The following is a 26,844-nucleotide window of genomic DNA, read 5'->3' as shown; positions in this document are numbered from 1 at the left end:
GGCCAGGAACACCTCCGCTATCCTGGCTAAACCAATTTTCTGTGTTGCTTTGCTGGCTATCAGGAACTCACTGTCTCCTACAAATAAAAGGGCCATGGGCACATGCACGGAGGCATCTCCTTCTTACCAGCTTAGCCCATGCTAGGCAGGATTGGATCTCTGCTCCACCCAACCCTGACACCAACCTGTGCCCCAGACAGAAGACCATAACCTGTTTCTTTTCAAGTTGTTAAATCCCAAGTTTCAAAGTGAATTTCACATTTCAGATGCTTCAGGGCTTGTATCGAACAACAGTGCACTGATAGTAACTGCCTGACTTAATGGACTCGTACTCAAAAGCACTTCAAAAAACAAAAACCAACAAACTGAGACCTAGCAAAGTGCAAGAAGACCAAAGAGCATGACCAAAGGCTATCCCAAAGGAAAGGAGTGCTCCAGAAATTGTGTAGTACCAAGGTCATGAGCTAGTCAGTTGAAAGAAACTAACTGAGAACTAGCAAGAGCCACAAGAGCAGAAAGCCAATCCAGAAGGGTCCACAGGAGCTCTGGTGCAACCCTCCTTCCCTCCGATCGTTGGTTTGGGAAGCTCACTTAGAGCAAAGTTTGAAAGCAACAAAAATTCACAAAGCAAAAGCAAGAGGAAAACAAAGCTTGACATCTGAGTCAAACTGATAGTTACTCCATCCCGGTCCACCAACTAGCCCAATATGGCTAGCAGATGCTGGCACTGCTACCTAGGCCACCTCCACCAGAAGAGATGGAGAAGATGGGAGAGAAATACCCTCCTGATCCCTCTGGGCAGGGCACCAGCAGCCCAGGTCAGCTCCCAGCCAGCCCCAGTCCATCAAACAAGGAACATACGGGCACCAATGCACCTGAGAATTGGTTTTAAAGCCAGTTTTCTACGGGATGAAGATGCACGTGGCTTTCCTTTAGCTCTGAAGCACAGTGACACAAGAGCTGCTGCTTGTCCTATGGAAAACCTGGGGTCCTGCAGCAGGTCCTGGCACAGCTTCTCACTGCTTCCCAGCGGCTTGGCTAGGAAATAGTTAACTATAGAGGAAAATAGGTAAGATTTCCCCCTTTTTCCCCCTTCCTCCAAGGTAGACACCCAACACCTCCTTTCTCACAGGAGCCAGGCTCCTTCCTCCCAGCAAATAAGGCCATTACCCCCCCTGTCCCACTGCTGGAGCTGGCGGCGCAGCATTGTTCCCCGGCCCTGTCTATAGGAAGCAATATCTATTTTCCATTTAGACGAGGGTAAAGCCTTTAATTTCACCCTCCTGGCTGCAGCTGGAGTTCCCTTTTAACTGCTTGGCCACAGGAGTGAAGACAGTTTTATATGGAAGAAAATGCTGAAAAGGCCACTTTAATATGCCTGCATGTGAAAAGGGGAGAGCTTTTCATACTGCACAGTAATGAGGGTCAGCGGGATATTACACTTCACCATATGGCTAATTTGCACAGCAGGTCAAATGCTCTATTTGCTTTTTAAAGACGGCCCTATAGATTAAGCTGCACTAAAACAAAACACATCCAAAAAAAAAATTAAATAAATAAAGAAGAGTGAGGAGGAGATGCCCTCTAATGTTCAAGCCTGGCAGCACATCCAGCAAGGCACACAGGGGGCTTTGCTAAAAAAAATAATCAAATCCGAAGATCAAGTGGGGTAGGGATGAGACAAAGCGCAGTGTTTCGGGGAACCCCGCCGCTTCGGCATCACCCCCTGTCTGCCACGGGTTACCTGCGCAAAGGACCATCCCTGCTTAACGAGGGACTCTGGTGATGAGCGCGATGGCCCTCATAACCCATGTTTGTCTTGGCGAGTCCTTGGTGTGGTGGCCCAGGCATGACCCGTGGAGCTGCTTCCCGTCCCAGGCCGGCAGCTGCCCGCACACCTCCCAACAAATCTGGTGGGGAAAGATTAGGGAGCCGCACGGCTGGGATGTTTGAAGAGGGTAAACACGCTGATTAACGAGCCTGGCTTTTGTAATCACCTCCCGCCCTCCCCGCCACAGCAGAGCGTTAATTTATTAAAAACCTTAACAAAGGGCCTTTATTAGTGGCCTTAGCTTGGCGGCTCCTTTCAGAGCATTGCTAATTTCATCTAATAAAGCTTTAATTGACTATTGCTTTTCACAGCCTCTGACCCGGGTTGACAAAGGGTGGGGCCACGCGAGCCAAAGGAGGAGTTTCCATCCCAAAAAAGAAGCCTGGCAGCTCGCAGGGATGCAATGCGCTCAGCTGAACCTGACAGATGAGAATTCTGGAGATGAGCATCACCTCGCTCTGCCTGGACCAGAAGCCAGCTTCTTCCCACATCAGCCCCTTTCATAGATGCTCCAGTTTTCCCAAGAGAAAGAAATCACAGTTTGATGAAAAATGTGAAAATTTTATGGCTTGTGTGACACAGAGGGGAGCAAACCACTCTCTTCTCCATTTAAGACCAAGGAATTCAGAAACAGACAACCAGACCGTGGTGCTCACCAGCTTCCCAGCCCATGGTCCCACAGTAAACTGGTGCTGTAGAGGAAAGAAAAAAACCCAGCATTTTCTCCTTCCTCTCCAAGGGATCAACACAAAAGCAACTGCAGGAAGGTCGGGACCAGAAGCAGAAAGTCAAATACCTTTTAGCTTTGGCCACGACGAGGGGTTCCCATCTTCTTGCAGTGGGAAGCCATCAACAAAGAGACAGCCAACTGCCACTGGCAACGTGATGGAAAATTGAAGAACTGAAGACTTAAAGGTAAAAAAGAAAGCCCAGAACAACTAAAATTGCCAGCACAAAACTGCTTCTTCAGCTTGATGAGAGGCTCAGGTGGCTCACTTCTCAACGTTTCCTTCAGAATCACAAGCCAGTTCTGGTGCTAGCTCTGCTCTCAGGATCCTAGCCCAGGACTCACTTGTTTTGTGTCAACCACAGAAGCAGGAATCAAAGATTGCTGCATAGCTAAGCCTTCACTGATGATAAATAAATAGGAATTTCTAATCCTTGTAACTGCAGGGGAAAAAAGCATGACAATGAGAATAAAGTGCCCTTCAATTGCTCAGCCTAGGAAAGAAATACTTTTTGAAATGCCGCAAGTTCTTTCACCTGTTATACATCACTACAACCGGGAAAATCAGACATTCCCAGGTTTAAAAAAGCAGTAGCCTCTGTTCTGCAAAGCAGCTAGAAGTATTTTAACCTCATTCAAATTAAAAAAAAAATTTAAAAAATAAATCAGAAAATGTAATGTCTTTCAAACCCTAGGCAAAACTGGAGCAGTGAGGTCTTCCACCACACAGTCAGTCACACAGCAGTGCCCAAGAGCTGACAGAAGACACTCCCTGTCCTGCCTGCACAGGGCTCAGGCCGGTGTTAGAGATAACTAAATAAAACCTGAATTTAACCAGCAGGAGCAACCAGCTTTCCTAACACAGGCGTGCAAACGCTACGTGGCGGCAGAGCAGGCAGAGCCCGGGAACGGCGCCCTGCCTCCTACGCTGGCCAGCACTAGACCTGGTGTTACTGAAAAATAACACAAGAACAGGGCAAACACTTAATCCAACTTTTCCAGCACAGTTTCTCAGCCTCCAGCAACTCACAGTACAGGGACGCCCAGAGCCACAAGCCAGGTCTTATTATTTAATAGCCCTTGATGGACTTTTTTCCATAAATTTGCCCAACAGCTTCTCTTGCCCATGTAAACTTCTAGTGTCCATAAGACTTTGTGTCAAAGTTTCACAGAAAACAGAGGTTAGAGATCAGAAAAGACTGCAAGTCTTTAAAAAATAGGGAAATATATCCAACTGTACCTTGGGCTGCATTAAAAGCAGCATGGCCAGCAGGGCGAGGGAGGGGGCTCTGACCCTCTGGTGAGACACCCCCCTGCAGTGCTGCCCCCACCACAACATAAGGCAGCTATGGATTTGTTGGAGCAGGTCCAGAGGAGGCCACAAAGATGGTCAGAAGCTGGAGCAGCTCTGCTGTAGGGACAGGCTGGGAGAGTTGCGGGGGTCCAGCCTGGAGAAGGGAAGGCTGCGGGGAGACCTTAGCGCACCTCCCAGTACCTGAAGGGGATGCAAGAAAGCTGGAGGGGGGGCTTTTCACAAGGGCGTGTAGCGATGGGACGAGGGGCAATGGCTTTACACTGAAAGAGGGGAGATTTAGATTGGATATAAGGTCAAAATTCTTCCCTGTGAGGGTGGCGAGGCGCTGGCACAGGCTGCCCAGAGCAGCTGTGGATGCCCCATCCCTGGCAGTGTCCCAGGCCAGGCTGGACGGGGCTTGGAGCAACCTGGGCTGGTGGGAGGTGTCCCTGCCCGTGGCAGGGGGCTGGAACTAGGTGATCCTTAAGGTCCCTTCCAATTCAAACCACTCTATGAGTCTATGGTGATGAAAACAGTGCTTATAATTTCATATTCTCTATTAAAAAAATTCAGCTTGCATGACAAAATTGTAAGAAGTGACTCCTTGTGCTATTGTGGCTCAGAGGAGGTAAAAGCCACCAAAAACCTGCAACCAAGCCCCAAAACCAGGGGCCACCACGGCAGCACAGGCTATGAACACACCCGAAGCCTTCCCCATACCATGGCCACCCATAGAGAATTGGGACTCAGATGCTCTTATCTTCAAAGCGCTCAATGGGCTGGATGGAGCACACTGAAAACATCTCCTAAAAACTATGGAACAAAGGCGGCATCAACAACTCGGCTCTCTCTGCGCAACGGATCTCCCTCTCCCACCAATAAAGTTTATTTCTGCAGCCAGCAAAGCCTTTGCAGGGGTCTGTCAGGCTGCACAGTGCAGTTCTGGAAGGAATTACACCCACCCGAAACCTCATCCTTTCCCAAACACAAGCAGAGAAGACCAGGTGAAGAACTGATGCTCCATGCTCAAACCCTGCAGTAAGTCCACTGAAGAAGAAAGACCAAATATCTATGCACAAAACAGATGGATGCTTTCTTCCAAGTAAAATCACAAGCAGCATGCCTGATTTCAAGCACATTCATGTTGAGAACTTCCCTTCACAACCCATTTCACTTTTCCAATAACAACGTAAGTTTAAGGGGGCTTTCGCAAGAGGAGAAGGGACAGCAATCTCCTCCTTCAATGTTATTCCCCTATTAATTTCACCTCTACGAAAGTTAAGGAGGACCTCCCAGGAAAAAGGGCATGTTTCACATCTATGTTCATCACTAACTCTGAAAGCAGAAAAGACAGCAGCCAGGGGAGAGCAGGGAGAGGAGTGGTAGACCAAGACCTGCCCCTCTTCTGAGGCTTGATCAAAGTTTCAAATCAGAAACTTGAGATTTGAAATACAGCGACAGATTCTGTGACCCTGTGGTTTCCTGAGACAAAACAGTTTGTTGGGCAAGAACGAGGACAGAAGCCCCCCAAGGAAATGCAAAACTCTTTGGCCCACCAAAACGCTGCTGATGGGTCAGCCAGAAATGCTCCTCACCCTTATGGGTGCAAGGACCACACCGCAACAGGAGGACTCTGCTGACCAGAGTCCACCCAGACTCAACATCCCTTTCATCTCAAATCCTCAAATGTACTTACCAGTTGACTACATTAATTCTAGCCCTACACAGTTAAATAAGTGCTCTTATTTAACGTTCGCTAAGTCAAGTCACTCATCACGCTGGCTGAGCTTCTTCCATGGTGCAGGTGAAGGCATCTCAGCTGCAAGGAAAGCATCTGCAAGCGTAAGCTAAATACGGGGATTTTAGTGAACGGTAGGGATTCTCAGGGTAAAGCGAGTTCTCCTAACGTGACAGACAAGTAGCCATAGTAAATCTTTCAAGTAACCCAAGATGCAAATCCCACTTGAATTGCATTTTAATAGGTTTAAATGTTAACCAGAAATGCGCTTTCTTTTCCATTAAATATTGGTAGGAAAATGTACTGCTCAGTCATTGGTTTAGAGCTGCTGGGTTCATTTAGCAAGAGCAAGGGAGTGCAAGTTTTTCAGTCTCTACTACCCAAGCATCATTTGTTTTGTTACTCTGCTTAGCCAGGACTGGGTACCACAGATTTTCCTTCAACTAGACCAAGTAAAAGACTCTTACCACAGTCCAACATGAGATTTAACATCACATCATTCTCATTAAAGAGAGTTGGTTTGCTTGTATAAACACTGAACACATGGCCAACCTTTTAAAACAGTATTTTTGTATTTATCAAATCAATTCTTGATATTAAAAAGAGATATGTTCATCCAGAAGGAACATAAAGACAGACTCAAATACTTCAAAACATTTCCCTTGGGGGCCTTTGCTGATCTTAAAAATCTTACTTTTTAATAGCTAGAAAGAAGTAGTACTCCAAATCTGGAGTTGCTGTGCCTGACAAATGAAGTGAAGCGCAGAGCACATGGAGCTGTAAAAGGCGAGAAGGACATTAAACTTTTCTGAGATGACAGCTCGAGCTTTCACAGTTCCTCAGAGTTAATGCTGCTGCAAAGGAGTAGAAAGTAACATGCACAAATTAAGATTTGTCGAAGAGTCTAATCTTCTCCCATGATTAATAATCAAAAGTTTATCTCTGACTGGTAGCAGCACAACAGAAGATCCAGTGCATGTTCATACCCCAAAGACCAGTGACACTGATAAGTAGTCAAACACAAACCATTTTTTCCTATTTTTAATAGCTTTGGTTTTGTTTTCAGATGACAAAATACATCAAGTAACAGTGTACATTTCTAAAAGTTATGCCAATGACCAGCACCATACACAAACCCAGCCCTTTGGCCTTCCCGGTGTCTAATGGAACATTTCCTGTAACTGCTCCAAGGACAGATATGTAAGAGACCTTCTCCTACCATGAAAAGGCTTTTCTGTATCAACCTCAACCTCAATTCTGCTTATAGACTTCCCAGCCACCTGCATATATGTCCTGAGCATCTGATCCACCTGCTCACACACTGATCAACTCAATCTTCTCTCCAGTATCCCCATGGACACAAACCAACTTGAGGCAAGGGCGATGAGTTCATGGGGTTTTTTTTGCTAAGACTGAATCTTTTAGATGGTACCACAAGGCACAGAAGAAAAGCTTGTCCCCTGAGTTGTCCAAGATTAACTTACTTACAATTAGTAGCCTCGCATCCCAGAAGCCGACAGACTCCTGAGCAAAAGGATACAGATTTCCGAACAAGATCCTAAAAAGGATTAAACATTCCATTGGCACTTTGCAGCCTTCCTATCGTCCATAAAACCAGTCACAGAGTATGTATCTGTCCACATTGCTTCTCACCCTTAGAAATCTGAAAATACACCCAAAATGTGTTTTGCTGTTTCAGATTGACAGCCACCTTGCAGAGAAATTCCACCAAAGCACCACCACTCAGCTGCGAAGCAGAAGAGCACAAGACCCAGCAAGTGTCAGAGCAGGGCTCTCCTTCCATAGAATCATTTATGTTAGAAAAGACCTTTAAGACCATTGAGTCCAACCGTTAACCCAGCACTGCCAAGGCCACCACTGAACCATGTCCCCAGGCACCACAGCTACCTGTCTTTTAAACACTCCCAGGCACGGTGACTCCCCCCAGTCCCCGGGCAGCCTGTTCCAGTGCTTGACAGCCCTTTCGGTGCAGACATGTTTCCTAACATCTAATCTAAACCTCCCCACATCAGACTTGCATGGGGACACGTACATTTATCTCAGCTACAACCAGCCCTGTCTCTGAAATGTGAGTAATAGGTTCCTTACCCCACAGATATGATTTGTAGTTGAGTATTTTCTAGGGGAAACCATAAAAGAATATGTAGTAACTCAAAGTGACACAGGGCTAAGATACACTAATATTAAGGAACTTCTCTCATCTCAGCATCCCCCAAATAAACCTTTACTCTGCAGCACAGGATGCAATGCGTACATACGAAGCATCCTTTCAAGCATTTCTGAGAGCCCCAAGTGAGCTCATATTTTAATAGCTAAAGTGGAAACTTCACACATTTTGCACCGAGCTTTTCTTTCTGTGCAATCCCTCCTCCTATGGAGTCAAGCCCTTGGGTCTGGAGCACCCAGCCCCACGCCAGCTGACAGGCTCCAAGCTGGAGGAAAGCAATCGCCAAACCCCACACCGGGTAACGCTCTGAAGAAATCACTGCACGCTCAAACAATGGGATATTTGTCAAAGTACAGCTTGATCACCAGCAATCATCTGTTTTTCATAACTACATTTGACCTAAACTGAATTGACTGAACAAGTAGCCTGTGTTTCTCATTCTGGAAAATACTGCGGCGCAGCTTCCTCTCCAACCCCCCCTTCTCCTTTTTAAGTCATACTTTTGAAAAGTTACAAAGCGATGATGTAGACAGATATTTCCTCATTATAAACAGCAGCAGCTAAACATTTTCAGGTTGCATTTTTGGCGATCTCCTCCCGTTCCAGGTGACCTGCAAGGTTAAGCACATGGGGACATGCCTTTCTCCTCCACTTGCTTTCAATCCACCCTCTCTGCAGAGAAAAGCACAACCCAACACTTCCCAGCGTAAAAATGAGCAGAGATGGTGTCTCACCACGTGCTCTTTTCATAATATATTTAAAATTCATTAAAACTTTATAATGAATGAGCTGCCAGGGAAAAAAATATATTCAGGACAAGCCCACAGAGTCTTCCATGCAAGGCCACCGTGCATAAAACCTCTGGGAGGCAACTGTCTGCTCGTAGGAGAAAGCTTGCTCTCCAGTCTCGAGGAAGAAAGGAAGCAGTGGAAATCAGTCACAAGATTTGCAAGGAAGGATGCATCCCCAACAGCTAATCAGTTCTTGTCAGGGCTTCCATCAATTAAGGAAAAAAATTTTAAAAACTTAATTTAAGAGGAGTGCAGAATGAGTTCTTGAGGAAGATGAAGGACAGGTCCAGAGGGAGGCAAAGGAGCCAAGGGAAGAGGAAGGTGGAAGGATAGGAGGCAAAACAGACTGAGAAGAATGCAGTCTGCAACAAATCTCACCCATTTTTCACAGCCTGCTTAATATTGTGCAGCTTAAGCCGTATGTCTCCTACCAGAGAGCTAATTATCACTGGCAGGCAGGGGCTGCGTTCATCGTAGCCACACGGGGTGGGGGGAAAGCCCCTAAATGGGGATACTGCCATGAGGAGAAGGTGCTGTACTGCCATGATGTGAGCTTAAAGCTCTTCATTCCTCCTCTCCCTGAATCCAAGCACGTACTCGGAAGGAGCAGGAAAGCACCCATCCCACACACCACGTTCCAGTACAAAAACGCAGCTCGCTCCTACGGCTCTGCTATAAAATGTTTGCATTGGGAAATTCTATGTGTGTATTTGGTTTTTTAGTTCTGCCATCGCAGAATGCGGGGCAATGGTCAGGGAGCAGGAAGAAATAAACACAAGAAACTAACGAACAGACTTGCTGTTCCAAGCACTGCCGAGGAGCAGCACATCCAGTATTAGCTATAAACTCTGTATCAGGAACAAGTCATGTCCTAGCAGCCCACTTCCATGTTTGACAACTGGAAGGTTTGCCCCTCTTTAAGGCCACGATTGATATAAACCGAATTCAAACAGGCACACAGGATGCTGTACAGCCTACTCCCAACCAGAAGCGGACCAGCAGGACCTCTGGTTTGACCAGCTCTCAGCTCTGCCCACCTCAGCCAACGCATATGAAATAATTATGGGTTTATAGGAAACTTAAGTCAAGAAGCCAAATGACCAGGCAGTGAAATAGCTCTGTTACACAAGGAGACGTAAGCACAAGAACCAGCACTTGGCTCGTTTGAGCAGAACGAGTTCTCCTTCCCCCTACACATCACCCATGGAGCTCTGCTGGGTGAAAGCTGCCTTTGATCCCTCTACTCCCTCAAAATGCAGATGCCAAAACTGGCAGAAGCAACTGACAGACCAGAGGGGCATCCCACCATTCAGAGGGTCCTGGGCAGGCTGGAGAAGTGGCCCAACAGGGGCCTCATGAAGGTCAACAAACACCAAGTCCAGCCCCTGGGGGAGGAACAGCCCCAGGCACCAGCACATCTGGGGTGACCAGCTCAGAAGCAGCTTGGCAGGTAAGGACCTAGGGCAGGGGTCCTCAAACTATGGCCCGCAGGCCAGATATGGCCCCCCAGGGTCCTCAATCCAGCCCCTGGTATTTACAGAACCCCCCAGCCGGGGGTTGGGGGGGGAAACCAAGCAGCCGCAGATGACTGCCTGCCACTGCATCCGCGCGCCGGCCCCCTGGTTAAGAAGTTTGAGGACCCCTGACCTAGGGGTTCTGGTGGACACCAAGTTGACCATGAGCCAGCATTGTGCCACTGGAGAGAAGGAGGCCAAGAGACTCCTGGGATGTGTTTGGCAGAGCGTTGCCAGCAGGTCGAGGGAAGTGATCCTTCACCTCTGCTCCATGCTGGCAAGACACAGCTGTGTCCAGGTCTGGGCTCCCCAGCACAACAGACAGACAACACTGGAGCAAGCCCAGTGAGGGACCATAAAGATACTGAGGGACGGGAGCACGTGACATGCAGCAAGAGACCCGAGACTGCTCAGCCTGGAGAACAGAAAGCTCAGAGGGACCTTCTCAACGTGTATAAGCACCCAGTGGGGGAAGTAAAGAAGGCAAAACCAGGGTCTTCTCACTGGTGCCCAGTTGTCACAAATACAAAGATTTCCACTGAATGCAGAAAAACATCTTTTTACTGTGAGGGTGACCAAACACTGGATCAGGCTGCCCAGAGAAGCTGTGGAGCTTCCACCTCAGCTGGACATGGTCCTGAGCCACCCCACTCTAGCTGACCCTGTTTCTGTGGGCAGCTGGACAAGGTGATCTCCAGAGGTCCCCTCCAACCTCTGCCTGCGATGCTGTGAAGGTGAATACAACCGCAGCTTCCCTCAAGAGAAATAACGTATATATGGTGGACACCCGTACAAGTCAACGTACAGGTTTTAGGGTCTATATACAAAAATATCACGAGGCTTCCTATATAGCAGCAGCTGCAGAAAGCATGTTCTGTGGCATACCCAAGCTACGGCTACAATAAAGAGTTTGCTATATTGTTCCATGCATGTCCTTTGGTTAATGTTTGAAACAATCACAAGAGGGAACAGGAACAACTTTTTGGACTGTTATTCCCAAAAAGTTTTTTTATCCAGAAGGATTCCAAGGCGTTTTGACACTGTATGACACCATGGCTGAGGCAAGACAAGCTGGAGGTAGTAAAGCCAGGAGAAAAGATTTAAAGGCAAGAGACAAATCCCTGCTCTCATAACAGCTCTTGTGGGTTGTTCAGTGTCTGTAAGTAGATGATTACGTCTCCACAAAGCACAGAAACTAGAAGATCATAAGTCACCCAGACCTCCAGGTACCAGCTTCAAATGATAAAAGAGATGAGACACCTTTCTCAGAAGCCAAACCTCTCATTTGGAGGGGTTCAGGAGAGCAGAGCCAAGGAAAACCTCTCTGAGGGCAACCCTCACCTTCTGAACACGTTGCACATATCCCAGCTTTTGTGTACAGCAATTATCAACTCCCTGAATTGGAGCTTTTCCATCACCCTTCATAAAATAAGACCCAAGCTGCCTGCTGATCTCTGAGCTGAAGCAATTTTTTGTGTTGGGATGGCGGTCTGCGTGCTTCTCATCTTCCCACTGCCAGACCACTGCTGCCCCGCAGCAAGCAGCTCCCGCACCACGCTCCTGGAATGCAGAGGCGGTGTTTGTTCATTGTACAACAACTGCCTTGTTTCCACATTTTCCTGAACAAAGGACTGAAATAGGGGGTATATGCGTCATAAGCCCGTCCTGAACATTGCTCACCCTTTCCTGCACAAATATTTGTAAACAGATTGAGAATTAATGTCCAGCCAACTCAAGACCCTTCATAAAAATAGGGTTTTATTGAAAACAGGATGGCAATCATTTCCCAGATACAGTGCATATAGACCTTTAAGATGAGAAACAACATACATAGCAGGAAAACAGCAACCGCAGCTGTGCATCAAGCCATTTTCCAAGACGCATAAAACATGGTGGCTTATTATTTTACAGCCCCCTCCTCCCCCACAAACACACTCTTCTCTTAAAAAAAAAAAAAAAAAAAAAAAGTTGTTGTTTCTGGTCAGCACATGATAATTCCCTCCGGGGTTAATTTATGCACAAAATACACAGCTTCACTAACACGCATAGCTCAACAGTCCTTCTGCAGAAGGATCTTCCTAATGCCTCTTTTTCTAGCAGTCTTAAAGAGTCCACATCTTACACATACTCTGTCGAGGACCAGTTACAAAGGCCAGGGTAACTAAAATACTCAACAGCACAAGGTAAGGCAGGGACAGCATATTCTCACAGCCTTGCTTCCATGCATATCTTGTTGCTCTTGTTTTTCAGTGATCTGCACACATGGAGTCCAGAGGCAATGCTGCCAAGGGCAGCCCACAGGCAGGACCCTTCACTTCTAGGAGGGGTTCCTCATCCTCTGCTCTCCTTCCAGTTTTGGGGATAGCCAAGAAAATCTGGAACTGATCCACCAGGGTCACATTTAGGTGTAGTGTTATGTTGCAGTACCTCTCACATGTCACTACAAACTGGCACTGAGTGCCATTTCCTTATTTTTAGGAACAAAAATAAATCCTAAATACTGACTATCAGCATCAGCCCAGTGAAACAATGTCACTTGTGATCCAGTTGCAATAAAAAAGGGCTCTAAAAGTGTTATGCAAAAGAGCAGCTGTAGAGATATTGGTGTACTACACACTGAAGCAAGGCCAGCAGTGGCCACCGAGGTAACTGAAGGAGCTGGAGCACACAAGATATGAGGGAAGGTTAGGAAGAAGAAGGGTAAGGAAGCATATCTAATTCAGGATTTACAAGGTAGGTGGAGCCAGGCTCCCCTTGGAAATGCACAGCAAAAGGAGTGGCAAGAGACAAAATTCAAAGAAATAAATTCAAATTAATTTAATGGGGGGGAATACAGTAAGGGCGGTCAAACACTGGGACCGGGACCCAGAGAGGCTGGGCAGCCACCACCCTTGGAGATCCTCAAAACTCAGCTGGATGTGGCTCTGAGACCCCTGACATAAAGTCCAATTCAGCTCCGAGTGGAGGGTTGCACAAAAGTCCTCCGTGAGTCTCTTCCAGTCTAAACAATTATGAGTCTATAACCAGAGGATGAGAAAAGAGTGGGAACACTTGATAAAGATTTCCCTTTCTGTTAAGCTGGGGTTTACCTTAGAAAACTCAACGCTCTTGAGGGAAATTCTTTGCAAATCAGCATCCTTCCGTCTCTATCACTTGTTGTTTTTGAGATATCACCACTTCTGGACACCACCACAAAGTTCTCTGGGGTAGCTGAGGCATTTTCCAAATATTCCTGGGACCCTCCTGAGTCCCAATGCCTGGAAGCAAAGCAAAGCTTAGGAAGAGCCTTCCCCTTCCCACACTTACACAATACAAATAGTGGTGTTGGTCTTTAGCATTTTTCAGATGTCCTGCGTTCTGCACCACTCCAGGTTAACATCTCATAACAAATGCTCCTTTGAACAAAAGGCCCTGAAATAGTTAAAATACTATAAAAAAATAACACAGTTCCAACAAGTGGGAAAAGGCAAATGTTACAATGAAGGCTGCAAAGGTGATCTGAGGAACTACAGCACAATGAACGTCACTTTGGTCCCTGAGGATGTCATGGGCTGAGTCCTCCTGGGACACATTTCCAGGAATATGAAGGAGAAGGGGACTGGGGAAAACCAGCACATATTTAACAGGGAGGAGTCATTCCGATGATCCAACTGCCTTCTATGATAGAGTGATAGGATTTATGGATGAAGGGAAAGCAGTGGGTGCCATTGTCTTCAGCAAGGCTTTTGACATGCTTTTCCATAATATTCCTGTACCTAAATTCAGATGTCTCAGTCTGGATGAGTGATGAGCTGGATGGGCAAATAACTAGTGGGGCAGTCAGGTTCAGAGGACCATGATTAATGAACTGTACCCTACATGGGAGCTGGTAACAAGTGAGGAACTAAAAAGGGTCTGCTCTGGGACATTCCCTGCTTAACATCTTTATCGGTGACTTGGGAGAAGCAACACAGCATGCTCTCCTGTACTTTGCAGAGGACACCAAACTGGGAGGAACAGTCAATACACCTAAGAGCAGAGTCACCAGCCAGAGAGTCCCAACATGCTGGAAGAATGGGCTGACAGGAACCTGATGAAAATAAGGCAGGAGAAATGCCAAGTCCTGCACCTGGGAAGGAAGAGCCTCCTGCAACAACACAGACTGGGTACTGACTGCCTGGGGAGCAGCTCCATGGATAAGGACCAAGAGCCTTGGCAGACAGCAAGCTGAACACGGGCCAGCTGTCTGCCCTGGCAGCAGAGGTGGCCAACAGCCTCCTGGGCTGTATTAACAGGAGCAAAGCCAGTAGATTGAGGTAAGCGATTATCCCCCTCTATGCAGCACTCGTTAAGGCTGTATCTGTACCCTGCATCCAGTTTTGGGCCTCCCAAATACAGGAAAGACACCGATAAACTAGAACGAGTTCACTGGAGGCCACCAAGATGGCTGGGGCTGGAGCACTTGCCCCACAGGAGAGGTTAATGGAGCTTGTTCAGTCTGGAGGAGTGACTGCTTCAGGGGGACCTAACAACCACCTTCAATACCTACAGGTAGGGCATGGAGCAGAACAGGTTGCCCTGAGAGATTTTACAGTGTTGGTCCTTGGAGGTTTTCAAGACCAGGACAGATAAAGCCCTGAGCAAGCTGGTCTGATCTCCGAGCTGCCCACACTTTCAGCGAGAGGTTGCACCAGAGACCTCCTGGGGTCCCATCCATCTGGAATGATTCAATGAAATCAGGTGAACAGAAGCTATATATTTCCCCCGGCCAGGACTAACAGAGTTAGCCACTAAGAGTAGAATGGGATTGAGTGAATCAGGATGAAATCAGCATTAAATGTAAAGTATCAGCATGTTTTCAGGGACTGCGCAGAACTTTGCAAAGCCCTGGGAAAGCACAGCTGCTGATCCTAACCTCAGGTGACAAGAAGTCTGCATCAGGCTATTGTAGTAAACCTCTCTTTCCCCCCCCCCTCCCCCCTCTAACATGTCTGTTTTCCAAGCTGAATATTTTAAGAATCAAGACTGCCTGTGATCATATCTAGCCAGCTTAGAATGAACACTGATTTCTTTGCTGCTTCTTTGATCGAAGCCAAGTGGTTTTCTCATGGGTAATAAGGTCACAGGGTTAAAAGAGCAATATGACAATTACAAAAGTTAAATCTATTGCCACTACAGACAGACACACTACCCAGGGTCCATTAGCACGTAGTACAGAATGGTTATCACAGGTCACTGACACCAGTTCACTCTAATGGCTTTTCCTGTGTCCTTATCAATCCAGTGCACAAAGTGTCTCACCCTCAGCCTTTCCCTATGATCTCAGTGCTGTGTTTATAGCTATCTAACTCCACCAGGCACCAGTGGGTCAGCCAAGTCAGCAGACAGTGAGATATGCCAGGACACAACGATGGGACAATCTGCAAAGTGTCTGAGATGAACAAGGAGTTACCAGAGACTTCGAGAAGGAAATTTTTTCCACTGCCCCCCCACCCAACTCCCTCCCCGCCCCCGCAAAAAAAAAAAGTTTTAAAGTTCCCAAGGACACGGAGGGAAAAACTTTACAACACTCATCTCAAAAACAGAAGTAAACCACAGACTTTCCATGGTAGGGTTTGTGTTTCAGTATCAAATAAAAGAAACAACTAGCGTTACAAAGAGAAAAAAGAGACATTTTCATATGAAAGAGAGGGTTGGGTAGCCCTTATTATTTGAATTGTGGTTCCTATAAGAGGCTTTCTCATCCCTTGAAAGAAGAACTTCAATTGTTTTCCCCCGTTACGAGAGAACAAACATTTTGGTGGGGACGCTGGAGCTCCCCCCCGAGAGGTGGGAAGCGGGCAGGAACAACCGGCTGTGTCACTGCCACCACGGGCAAGCTGATGAGCAACCAGCCTGCCAATTTACTAGCCCACAAAGGCAGAAAAAGGAGGATTAATGCAGGCAGCACAATTGCTAGCACACTTCTAAGAGAAATAAAAACATACAATTATTTAAGTGGAGGGCTGGGAGGAGACCAACAATCCACCATCGGATTTGAAGCATCTCCCACTTCAAATGAAATCTGCTTGGCTTGGAGATCCAAACTGGTGTCTCCCATCCTCAGCCAAACAGTTCCCCCTTGAGACCCTGAGCCCATGAGTCCCCACACAACTTCTGTGACCAAAACACAGCAATTCTAGCAGTAAGCAAAAATAAATGCATGTTTCTCCCTCCCAAGGCCACTGGCTCCACACAGCTAAGAGATATTAAACATCATATTCTTCACTGAAATAGGTGAGCAAAAATGTACCAAGTGGGTACAGTTTATGCACAATGCTTGCATTTTAATACAGGCATTTAAAGACATTTCTACACTGATTATTTTTAGTAAAGTGGATGGGTTTTTTTAATTATTTGTTCTACATTTTTTTACCTTTCTTAATGTATTTCATGCATCAAAGCAGGTTTAGGGTTAGAGAGGCTTGGGGCAGAAGCAATGCAGCAGATAAAAATGTCAATGGCGAGATACGACAAATTTATAGTAAATAGCTGTCAACCGCTATTTATCTAAATTATGCAGCTCTGGGATTCTCCAGAAATACTTCATCAACTAGTAGGCAGCTACAGTTTTAAGCCTGTATTTACATCAGAATCTGCTCTCTTTTTCTTTTTTTTTTTTTTTTTTGGACACTTGTTCTTTACCCTAAAATGACCCCTTTGTAGCTCAGATCAAAGAGCTGGGAGTGTCAATACCAGTGTCTTCATGAACATGTTAAGAACCTCAAAGTAATTCGTAACCAATTAGCATAAAGCTAAAAAAACCCACCTAGCTAAGGCAAACCCGAAATGAGTACTAACAGGCAACAGCACTGGCTGAAGCAGAAGGCTTAAGCGACTTAAATCACCGTCAGCTGCCTATGAGACAACTTCTTGGGAGCACCCTCTGTGCAAACCGCTCTGACTTTTTTGGGTTTGTTGTTTTGGGTTTTTTTTAATTCCTTTCTAGTCTTCATTCACTCTTTGCTTTCTGCCTTGCTACAGCTTACGGGAAACATGAAACAAAAATTGCTTTTCATTTTCTGTTATGTAAAGCAAAGTAATTCCATGTCTTGGCCTTGAAATACAAGGCACCCAACAGCTGTTCAGATGCTCCAGCAGATAAACCATCTGGCCCAAACCTCACCTTTCCTAATTTATTTTGGATATCGATCAAAGCAACCGGAGCATTACATAGACTTTGGTCAAAGACAACATAAAAGATAAAAAAGTCAATAGCAAAATCACTTCACTGAAATATTCTTGTTTCTTCTTTATATAATAATATTACCATTTTCAACAAACTTCTCTATTAACTCAAGGAAAAGATATACCTGATACCAACAGCCTAGCAGGCTAACCACGCTGCAGATGAATGTCCTTAAATAGCACATTGCTGCTGAAGAGAAACTAAGTGGGGTTTAGCATTTACCATCAGCTAAAACTAGACACGGCCGTCGGCCAACTGACCAACGAGACCAGGACAGATCCCAGGACTCACGTCACCTGGCTCTGCTGCCAGCTCCCCACCTTAACCCCTTTACATGATGCTCTTGCCACCTGAAGAACCACTATATCCACTGTTCCAGCTAGCCTTTTTTCAGTTTTCCTAGGAAAAGGACAGTACACATTTGTCTAATACTATCAGGATTCCCACCAAGACACCAAGGTTGTTCAGCGGTTACCAATTCATATCGATTTAAAACAAGACCTGTCACCCGAGAAGCCTTTTCCCACGCAATTCAGGGGATATTTGCTGCATGCAGAAACCACAGAGAGGGCAAGGACTTGTTGTTCAAGGCACTGTTTAGATACATAAACCCATATCCTGAAATCAAAGGGTTATTTGAGCAGAGAAGAGTTATCCGTGTGTGCAACTCCCAGTATAATACACAAATACCCTCCTGTGATGTTTTGCTCGATATCTGTAGATATTCAAAATCTCCCCTACGCCCATTTCTTCCTCAAGACACTGTCAGCCAGCCCGTTTCTCACAAGAAAAGGAATCGCCAATGAATAGTCCCATAAAGCATCCCACCAGGGCCTGTCCTCCCGGAGCCACCACCACGCCAAGGTCCAACTCTCAATTAACCCCCGCCTGACCTTCCTTCACTTTCTTTCCCCCTCCTCTGCCCTTCCTGAGAAAGTTCAGCGTTTCCTGGAAAAGTCTCCTTGCCTGTTTGATATTGTACTTCACCTTGGTTGCTGAAGGAAGGATTTACAGGTGCCTGGCCCCCTCTGTAAGACCATGACCGAAGGCTGACCTCCCGTTACAATATGTGAACTTCTGCCCTGCTGATAAGGCTGGCAGATATGAGTAGGATTTTTCAAATAATCCTTTGGGAATTTATAAGCAGCACAGCCATAAAACCGAGGTGACTGGAAGGTCGATTTCACTAAAAATAATAAATATCTCAATGTTTATTCAACGTGGGCCTTTTTAACTGCAGGCCAAGCATTTAGATAACGCTATTGTAAATGACAAATATTAGGATTTTTTGGTAACTATTACATTATGATCCTTCCGTCTGACACTGATGTGACTATTTCCTTCGATGCTTGCTGGATCTCTGACATTGTTCAGCCCAAGTTGGGCCTCGAAAGCCAGGGCAGGATTCAATCACAGGTCAGGAAAAGGGCAATCTTCTTTTCAGGAGCCTTTACTACGGCTGGTTACCTTTTTCTCTTGCTCCCATCTTACCAACACACCTTCTTTAGAGCTCTGCTGTATTTTATTTTTTCCTCATTACTAGGGCTTTTGGCTGAAATAGAGAAGGAGTAGGGGAAGAAGGACCGCATAAGCTCAGCTCAGGCTGGGGACAGAGGATGCTCACCCCTGCACTGGGTTGAACCTCCCCGCCACAGAGACCCCTGCACTATCCCCAGCTCCAGCAGAAGGCAATCCCCTCCAGATCCAGCACAGAGCACCAGCCACGAGACCTGTCTTCGAGCAGCAGCATTTCCCTACCACAGTCTGGAGGACCAACTGCTATTTCAGATTAAAAAGTAAAGCAACAAGAAAACAACAAAGCCCCAATAAAAAAACAAGACCATTTCAAATGCGCAAAACTGTTATATCCCCCGGCAAAAGCTCTTCATCCTCTTCATAACAGCTTTATGTATAAATACACAATTAAATAAATACCCCTGCATTAAACAAATGCATATAAGCTACACAAATAGGATTCCTAATCCTGTTTTCATTACACGTATTCTTCACTGAAGTTTCTCCAAATAAAGTGACACTTTGAAATCCACAAAGTGTTTTAGACCAGTTGTAATCTTCAATTAGCACACTCCCTGAACCGGGCTCCCAAAACCGGGTTTGAAGAGGAGGTTTTTGTCCAAGATAAACAGAGTAACACATTTTGGGTAGGTTAACTTTTTCATTCCAATAAAATATCATGGCAATGTAGCCAAATTACATAATTATTAACAGATGAGGGCACAAAAAGATTTTATATAAATGTTCTTATGACAATTCTTTTCCTTTCACAAATTCGTTTGTATGTATTGCTGGAGAAACTGGCTTTAGAAGTGCCTTAAAAACAATTCTCTCTCAAGCTTGGCTCCACCGTGGCAAGGGAGGAAAGCTGTGAACAGAGTGCTCCTTTCATCTGCTGCCTGGGCTTCAGATTGCTCAACCACAGGAGAAGAGCCCTCTGCAAGCTGCCTCCCTCCAAAGGATGTTAAAGAATGGATGCAAACACAGGTTCTTCGGGCCTGCAGATACAAGGCTCATACGCTGCTGGAGGCATCTTAGAAATTAGAAAGTTGAAGGGCAAGCTACAAAGGGCATCTTATACACCCTCGTTATAAATAAATAAGAAAATCAATGCCTTACATACTCATACTGCCTAGGAGAAAACACAGCTCATCCAGCAGCCTACATCCGCAGGGATGGGAGCTCTTCTAAGAAGCTCTCAAGAACACAATGTTGCTCAGAGTACACTTTTCAGACAATAACCAAACACCGACACATCACAGTTTCAGTTTGGCTGTGTGTTTCAGCGCACGCAAAGCCTATTGGGAAGCTGGGAGTGATAAAGCCAAACGGTGGATTTGGTGGGACGGCAGCAGACCTGCTCCTGCCAAACAGTATTTGAAGAGCGGCAAAGTTCTAAGCGCAGCAAACAATACCTTCAAAAACAACTGCTCCCCCACAACTTCTCCATTTGTGCTGAATAATGAAGCTACTGTGGTCAAAGAAGAATTCTTGGAGAAAAACTGCATGACCAAGAAATATGTATATTATAAACCCAGGGTCTGCATATAATTGGAGAAAATATCCCTTTATATTTCTGTGGCCTGCATGAAGTAACTGTGAGGTTTTTACTCAAATCCATCCACCACTGGCCTATTTTCTACCACAGGTAACGCACTTCCTAGCTAGGTGAACATTAATAAATGTTTTCCAACCTCCTCCTTCCAGCAGCAGCAATGGAAGGAGCGGCAACACATAGTCTTCTTTAAACCATAGTCCAGCGTCAGCACTGGTTTCACGGGCGGCAGTTACTCACCAGGACAGAGTATATGTGCAGGCAACGGTACACCGGTGAGAAGTCCACCAGGTCCTGGGCCCCAGGCACCTAAAAGACAGCAGGAGATTGGTGTGAAATAGGCAGAAGACATCTAGGCAAGTGCAACTCTAAAATACCACGTACAGGTAAGTGCAACTCCAATGCATGCAGGCTCAAAAGAGCAACACCAGGATTTCAGGTATGTAATAATTAGATTGATAATTGATATCTATCTACCTATATCTGAATTATAGGATGTATTTAATATATCCTAGATTTAAAAATTTTAAAGATACTCAAAGCAGGAAAATTTCATTTAATATTGGTCTCGCTCTATTTACACTCCCCTAGGGAATCACATTGTAGCACTTGGACCTCTGTTAGCCAGCTCAGCAGAGATTTAATTTTGACCATAGGCTTAAATACAAGTTCAAGCATTCTGGCACAAGCTATTGCAATTTATGCAATGTCAGGGGGTGGGGGGGACACACGACACATGACCTTATTCTCTAGATTTCTAATTTGATTTCTTTAAAAGCACAAATTCTTTTTTTTTTTTTCCCCTTAAAAAACATGCGCCACACAGACTCCACCACCTTTCAACAACACAGTGAGTCTTGCACAGGGACAAGGAAGCGCATTTCTGAAGGGTGGGATGGAGGGAGGGAGGGCGAGAGGAAAGATCAGAGGAGAAATTTGCATACAAGAAGCTTGTGTCCTTTGGATATGTTCAAGCCAACAGAGTATTAAGCTTGTTGGCCAAGACATAAAGCTAAGCAACCACCCTTCTCCCCCAAAATCCAGAGAGGAGGGGAGTGTTCTGTTGACATGTGGTGGAAAAAAGGGGAGAAAGATGAAAGGGACCAATGGACAGGCCTGGGAAACATGTTTATTTGATATATTTTTAATTACACTTAAGAGGCATTTCTGCTAAAAAGGAGGTAGGATGAAGAAGAGGGAAGTTTCTAGCTGGATGAGGGTATGAAAGCCTCATCCAACCGTGCCCAAAGTGCCTGGGGTGAGTGGTCCTCCTTGTCTAAAGCAATGGCTCCAAGCAGGGGAGTGCAGAAATGATGGGCTGGAAAGGGAATATGGGAGGTTTTGCTATTTCAAAAAACTACATAGCCTCCTGTATAATGCAGAACCGGAGCTGTTAAAAGATCTCCTCCATGCAGAGAAACTCAGTCCTCAGCGCTGCACAGGTTCTTGGTTAGAGCTGAAGCAATGGCAAAACTACGGAGCAGCAACACATGGCATGGGAGCATCCCATCCCGTGCCAGCAGCATCGCTCGAGACCCCCAAAAACTTGACATTCCCAACCTGACGGTGCGGGGAAGGGAAGCAGCCAGCTCATTGGGAACAGACAGATAAGAGTATTACTGGGGTATAGCATGAGCCGGCTCATCCATCCCACTGGGCTTTCCTTCTCACCCTGGCAGCAAGCACTCCGACATGCCATCTGAGTGGGTCTTACAGACAGGCAAGGTTGGCTCACCAGGAAGGAGGAAGGTTTCCAAGCGAGATACTGGGCTGGAATCGCCCGTGTGACCCTTTCCATGTCAAACCTGGCTGTTCAACATGCCCCAGCTGAAGGGTTGCAGCTGAACCTAGAGCAAGCAGCTGTGAAACAGAGCTCACCAGTCTCACTAACATTCTTGCTTTTAGCTTTTATAAGACTATATTTGACAACTGCAAACGACGGGCAGCAGTTTTATTGTGTTAATGCCAATTTTATCATGCCTTCCTTGCCATTTATTTTCCATTTGCAGCCTCCCAGGTCTTCTGTGCTCCTTAAATAGCTCCCAAAGCCATATTTCAGCTGGTTTGTGGACTCTTCGGGATACAGATTTTGCCTTGCTGTAGTCCTCCGGCATAAAGCGCAATTGGTCTCCAGTTGGTAGAACAGTAAAACGCTTCTGGCTCAGAAATCCCTGATTGCGAAACTGCTGGAGATCAGTAAAGCAGACAGAGAAGTATCGGTACTTGCTCGACCCAGCCATTCTCCGGCGACCACCATCAGCGTGGGGAAGCTGGACTGCATGGACCTGAGTCCACCCTGTGTTTTTCTAAGGGAGGAGAAATCTGTCATCCCTTCACAACATCATCAAAGCAGGCAATGTTTTCCTATGAATTTGAATTCAGGATCAAACGGTTTTGCTCCTCTTGGATTTGGGGCACTAGTTGAACATGGTCCATGGAGAAATATTCCTGATAAAGATTTGTGAAATCAGGACATTGCCAAAAACGGAGTTTACTCCCCCAGAGAAATTCTTTCAAAGCAGACTGCAACATTTTCACAGTCTCTGATCTTCTGTAAAAACTTTTAAGCCCACACACACACTCACAAAAAAAGATGCTGGACTATCCTGCAGAATTAACATCTCTGAGACATTAACAGCTTTAAAACTGTTAATCTGGATAGAACACTATCAGATGTGGAAGTGCAATTCCTGGACCACAAGAAAGCTTTCTGCAAACAGAAAGACAGGCACCCAAAAACTGTGCTAGGATTTTATGCAGGTTACAAACCTACAATATATTTCAAGGAAAAAACCTGACCACCTCTTCCACACACAGCCATAGCCCTACAACAAAAGACATAATAATCCTGTCCTCTGAAATCCTTCCAGAGTAACCAATCCAGGGACCTGAATATACAGAATACATGAAGCTATCTCTGTGGCTAGTTTAACACATTGCACAATTTAAACATATCTAATATTTAACATATTCGGGTATTTAGCTGATATGTAGATATTTAGACATATCTAAAAATTCAAGCTTAGCACATGCCCTTTAGGAGGGACTTGATTTTCTTAGCCAAAGCTGCACTACCAGTGTTCAAAAAAATAAACAGATCTTTGATTTCTGAACCTCAATGATGAAATGTGAACTAGAGCCACCTCAACAACAGGACTGATTACTCCCCTGACATCTCCCCTTCAGCCTGATCTTTTTTTTTTTCCTTTTGATTTACAGAACAAAGAATTTATTCATCTTGTTCAAAATTTTCCCAGTCAAACCTCATTCCCAAATCCTGCACCCGGCACGTTCCTGGTGCTGGGAGCAGAGGCAGACCTGCCACTCTCTGTAAAGAGCCAAACACTCTTTTTGCAAGAACATTGTCAGTTGAGTTAAAGACTGACTGTAGCAACTGTAACCCATGGAAGCCAAGTTTCCAATGGAAACGTTCAACTGTAGCTGCCATCAACACAAGGCTGGCCCATAGTTCAGGTATGCTCCAGTCTGGCTTTAGATAAATTGTGATAGAACACCCTGAATCTGTGATCCTTGTTATTTTTTGATGTGAAGACATGGCACAAGCACAGATACATTCACACCTCTCCCACTGAGGTGGGTGTGGGGGGTGTGTGGGGGAGGGGAGGGTGGGGTGCACGCGCGTATGTGTCTCTGTGTAACCTCCAGGCTTAAGGCTTAAACACCAGGCATTCAAGAGAGGTGTTTTATGAACCATCTCACGGGTCCACTGATTGGCATACATGGATGAGCTGGCGCAGAGGACCACGAGCGCACACAACACCACATCATAAAGGCTCAGGTCCCATGGAGGATGCTGAGCAGGCTGGGTCTCTTCCTGTGATGCATACACTGCAGAAAGCATCCGTTCACCTTGCAGAGTAAAAACTCTACTGCTGAAGGTAGCATTGGTTCTTCACTGCATCCAGCTCAGAGGAGACATAGACCTGTTGGAGTGAGTCCAAAGGAGGCCACGAAGATGGTCACAGAGGTTGGAGCTGCTCTGCTGTTGGGGGCAGGCTGGGAGAGCTGGGGCTGTTCAGCCTGGAGAAGTCTCTGGGGAGACCTTATTGTGGCATTTCAGTACTTAAAAGGAGACTTGTAAGAAGATGAGGACAAACTTTAATAGGGCCTAGAGCAATAGGACAAGGGAGAATGGTTTTAAACTAAAAAAGGGTAGATTCAGACTATAATGAAGGATTTTTTTATGATGAGGGTAGTAAGGCACTGGCATAGGCTGCCCAGAGAGGTGGGAGATGCCCCATCCCTGGAAACATTCCAGGCCAGGTTGGACAGGGCTGTGAGCAACCTGGTCTGGTTGAAGATGTCCCTGCCCACAGCAGGGGGGTTGGACTAGGTGGCCTTTAAAGATCTAAAAAACCCAAACCACTCCATGATTCAACAAATCACATCTAATCTCTTTGGGTACCAGCAGCTGGGAAGCACTTGATCCCATGCTGAATGGAAGTAAAGAATAAACTCTGCTGTAGATATACTACATCTTGTATGGTCTTGGCATCCTTTGACTGTCCCACTGTGTGTCCCATGGCTAAACCTCGGGGGGGGGTGGGGTGAATGAATGTATTCCTACGGTCAAGAGGATGTTCAGGATACTGTAATATTGGAAGTGGCCAGATGGTCCTGCAGACTAACTGATCTCAGTCTGGCTCATGTTATAGACAACAGGCAGACAGCTTTGTCTGGAAATAGAGAGGTTTGTCTCAGTGTCCAAAATATGGCTTGCATAATTACTAGTGGAAGCAAACAAAAGGTGAAGGCTGATGGCATCTAACAAAGCCGTTTATCAGGGAAAGCCAAGAGAGGTCCCTGGGGTCCCTGCTCCAGCTCCCAAAACTTTGTAACAGAGATCTATTACACTCACTTAGAGAATTACAACTTATTCCTACAGCCAGGTCAACCTGAAGGAACGCCAGAAGCATGATGAATTTTGGCTACACCTCACACCTGCTGATGTCGAGTGCCAAACTCAGTCTCCAAATAGAAAACTGTCTGGGATTTTTTAATTTATTCTTCATAGACAGTTGAGTGGCTGTTTTTTTCTGAAGTGTGATGTCCTTCCTTAGAACTTCCCTTCTTTCACAAGGGAGCACCAGGGAGTCCAACTCAACCCAACCCAACCACTTCACAGACACCTGACCAGTCTGTTTTGGGGACAAGAAGAAACGAGGCACAAGACAAGCGAGTTTGTCCTGTGGTATTCAACAAGATCGCAAAAGAAAAGTCACTGAAAATGAGAAGAATCTGGATGAGCTTTGTAGTCTTCTGGATGCTCTTTACTACAAAGGAAACAGCTGGCACAAACTGAACAGACTGTGGAGCTACTCGCTGTGAAATGCAAATTCTCCTTCTGCAACTTGACATTCATAAAAACGGAATTTAAGCCTTCTCCCAGCTGACTTTACAGCAGTGCCCGTTCCCTCACTCCGATTATAGTGGGAGCTTCCACCTCCGCAAGGCATCTGTACCTAAGTGGGACAAGTCTAGACCATAATGTCTCCCAACTGGAGAACATGAAATGGAGTGCAGTCTTGTATTTGTCCTCTTGAATGCAGCTAGCAGAACTCTCTTATGCTTCTCACTCCAAGGGAGAGAATGGTCTACACAGGAATACAAGCAACAGTGTAAGCAAAACCCTTCTGCTCTTTCTTCCCTTTCAAAGCTTTTCCTGTAGATTTTGTGGCAGGGATGAAGGGATTGCTCCATATGGGTAAGGAATCACAGGATTTCCAGAACAGTTCATCCTGCCTAGGTGGAGAACTCCGTAACACAGCCTGCTGAAGCACCTCAGATTTTTTTTTCCTCTAGGAAATATTTAGCCCACTGTGCACCAGGATCAGGAAGCTCTCCTGCCTCAACTTAATCAGAAACACCTAGGACCATCCTGTTCACAATTCTGGGCAGGAGTGGGTGCAAGGCACCCCTCATTCTTCCCTTTCTGTATTCAACTAGTCTTCACTGGCCATCTTCCAAATAGAAACCTGCAGTTACTGGTTGGCTTTACTGCCTGTGACAGGTCAAGAGCAATATCTACCAGTACAGACTTCAAATGCTTTAGGATAATTCCTTTACTTGTCTACTGACTTTATGCTACAAGGGGACACCTTTTCTTTCTCAAGGTTTTTCTGATAGTCATCTTCTGTATTTCCTTGAGAAGCATGAGGTTTAGCAATCTCAGTGATGGGCAAAGCACAGCAAACAACACATGCCCACTTGTTGCAGTACTGCCCCTCTAAGCCCAGAAAGCCTTCTCCATCACTCCAGAACGTGGGGCTGTGCAGAAAGCGAGATGCAGTTCACTTGCACTCAGGACACTTAATTTTAAGCAACAAGGATTAACTTCAGAGACTCAGATTCCGAATTAATAGTATTCCTGCATAGATCAGACAACCATAAGAAGAAAGAGTCACAACAGAAAATGAGAAGCTAGGAATGAATCCATCAACCATGAAAAAATAATTCTGCAGTT

At 45.8% G+C, this 26,844-nt stretch overlaps 1 protein-coding gene across 6 annotated transcripts in view; it reads right to left on the bottom strand.

Moving 5' to 3' along the window:
* The window catches only part of EXOC6B (exocyst complex component 6B), a 306,436-nt gene that overhangs the window by 129,464 nt on the left and 150,128 nt on the right, over positions 1–26,844 (bottom strand). For all 6 annotated transcript variants that reach the window (XM_037388258.1, XM_037388288.1, XM_037388268.1 and 3 more), the window contains exon 8: positions 20,601–20,669. In XM_037388258.1, the coding sequence (XP_037244155.1) occupies positions 20,601–20,669 (69 nt within the window). The remainder of the gene's footprint in view (positions 1–20,600; positions 20,670–26,844) is intronic.

The sequence above is a fragment of the Falco rusticolus genome, chromosome 1, assembly GCF_015220075.1.
Source record: "Falco rusticolus isolate bFalRus1 chromosome 1, bFalRus1.pri, whole genome shotgun sequence".
NCBI lineage: Eukaryota > Metazoa > Chordata > Aves > Falconiformes > Falconidae > Falco > Falco rusticolus.
This window is presented reverse-complemented; position numbering and strand designations above follow the sequence as displayed.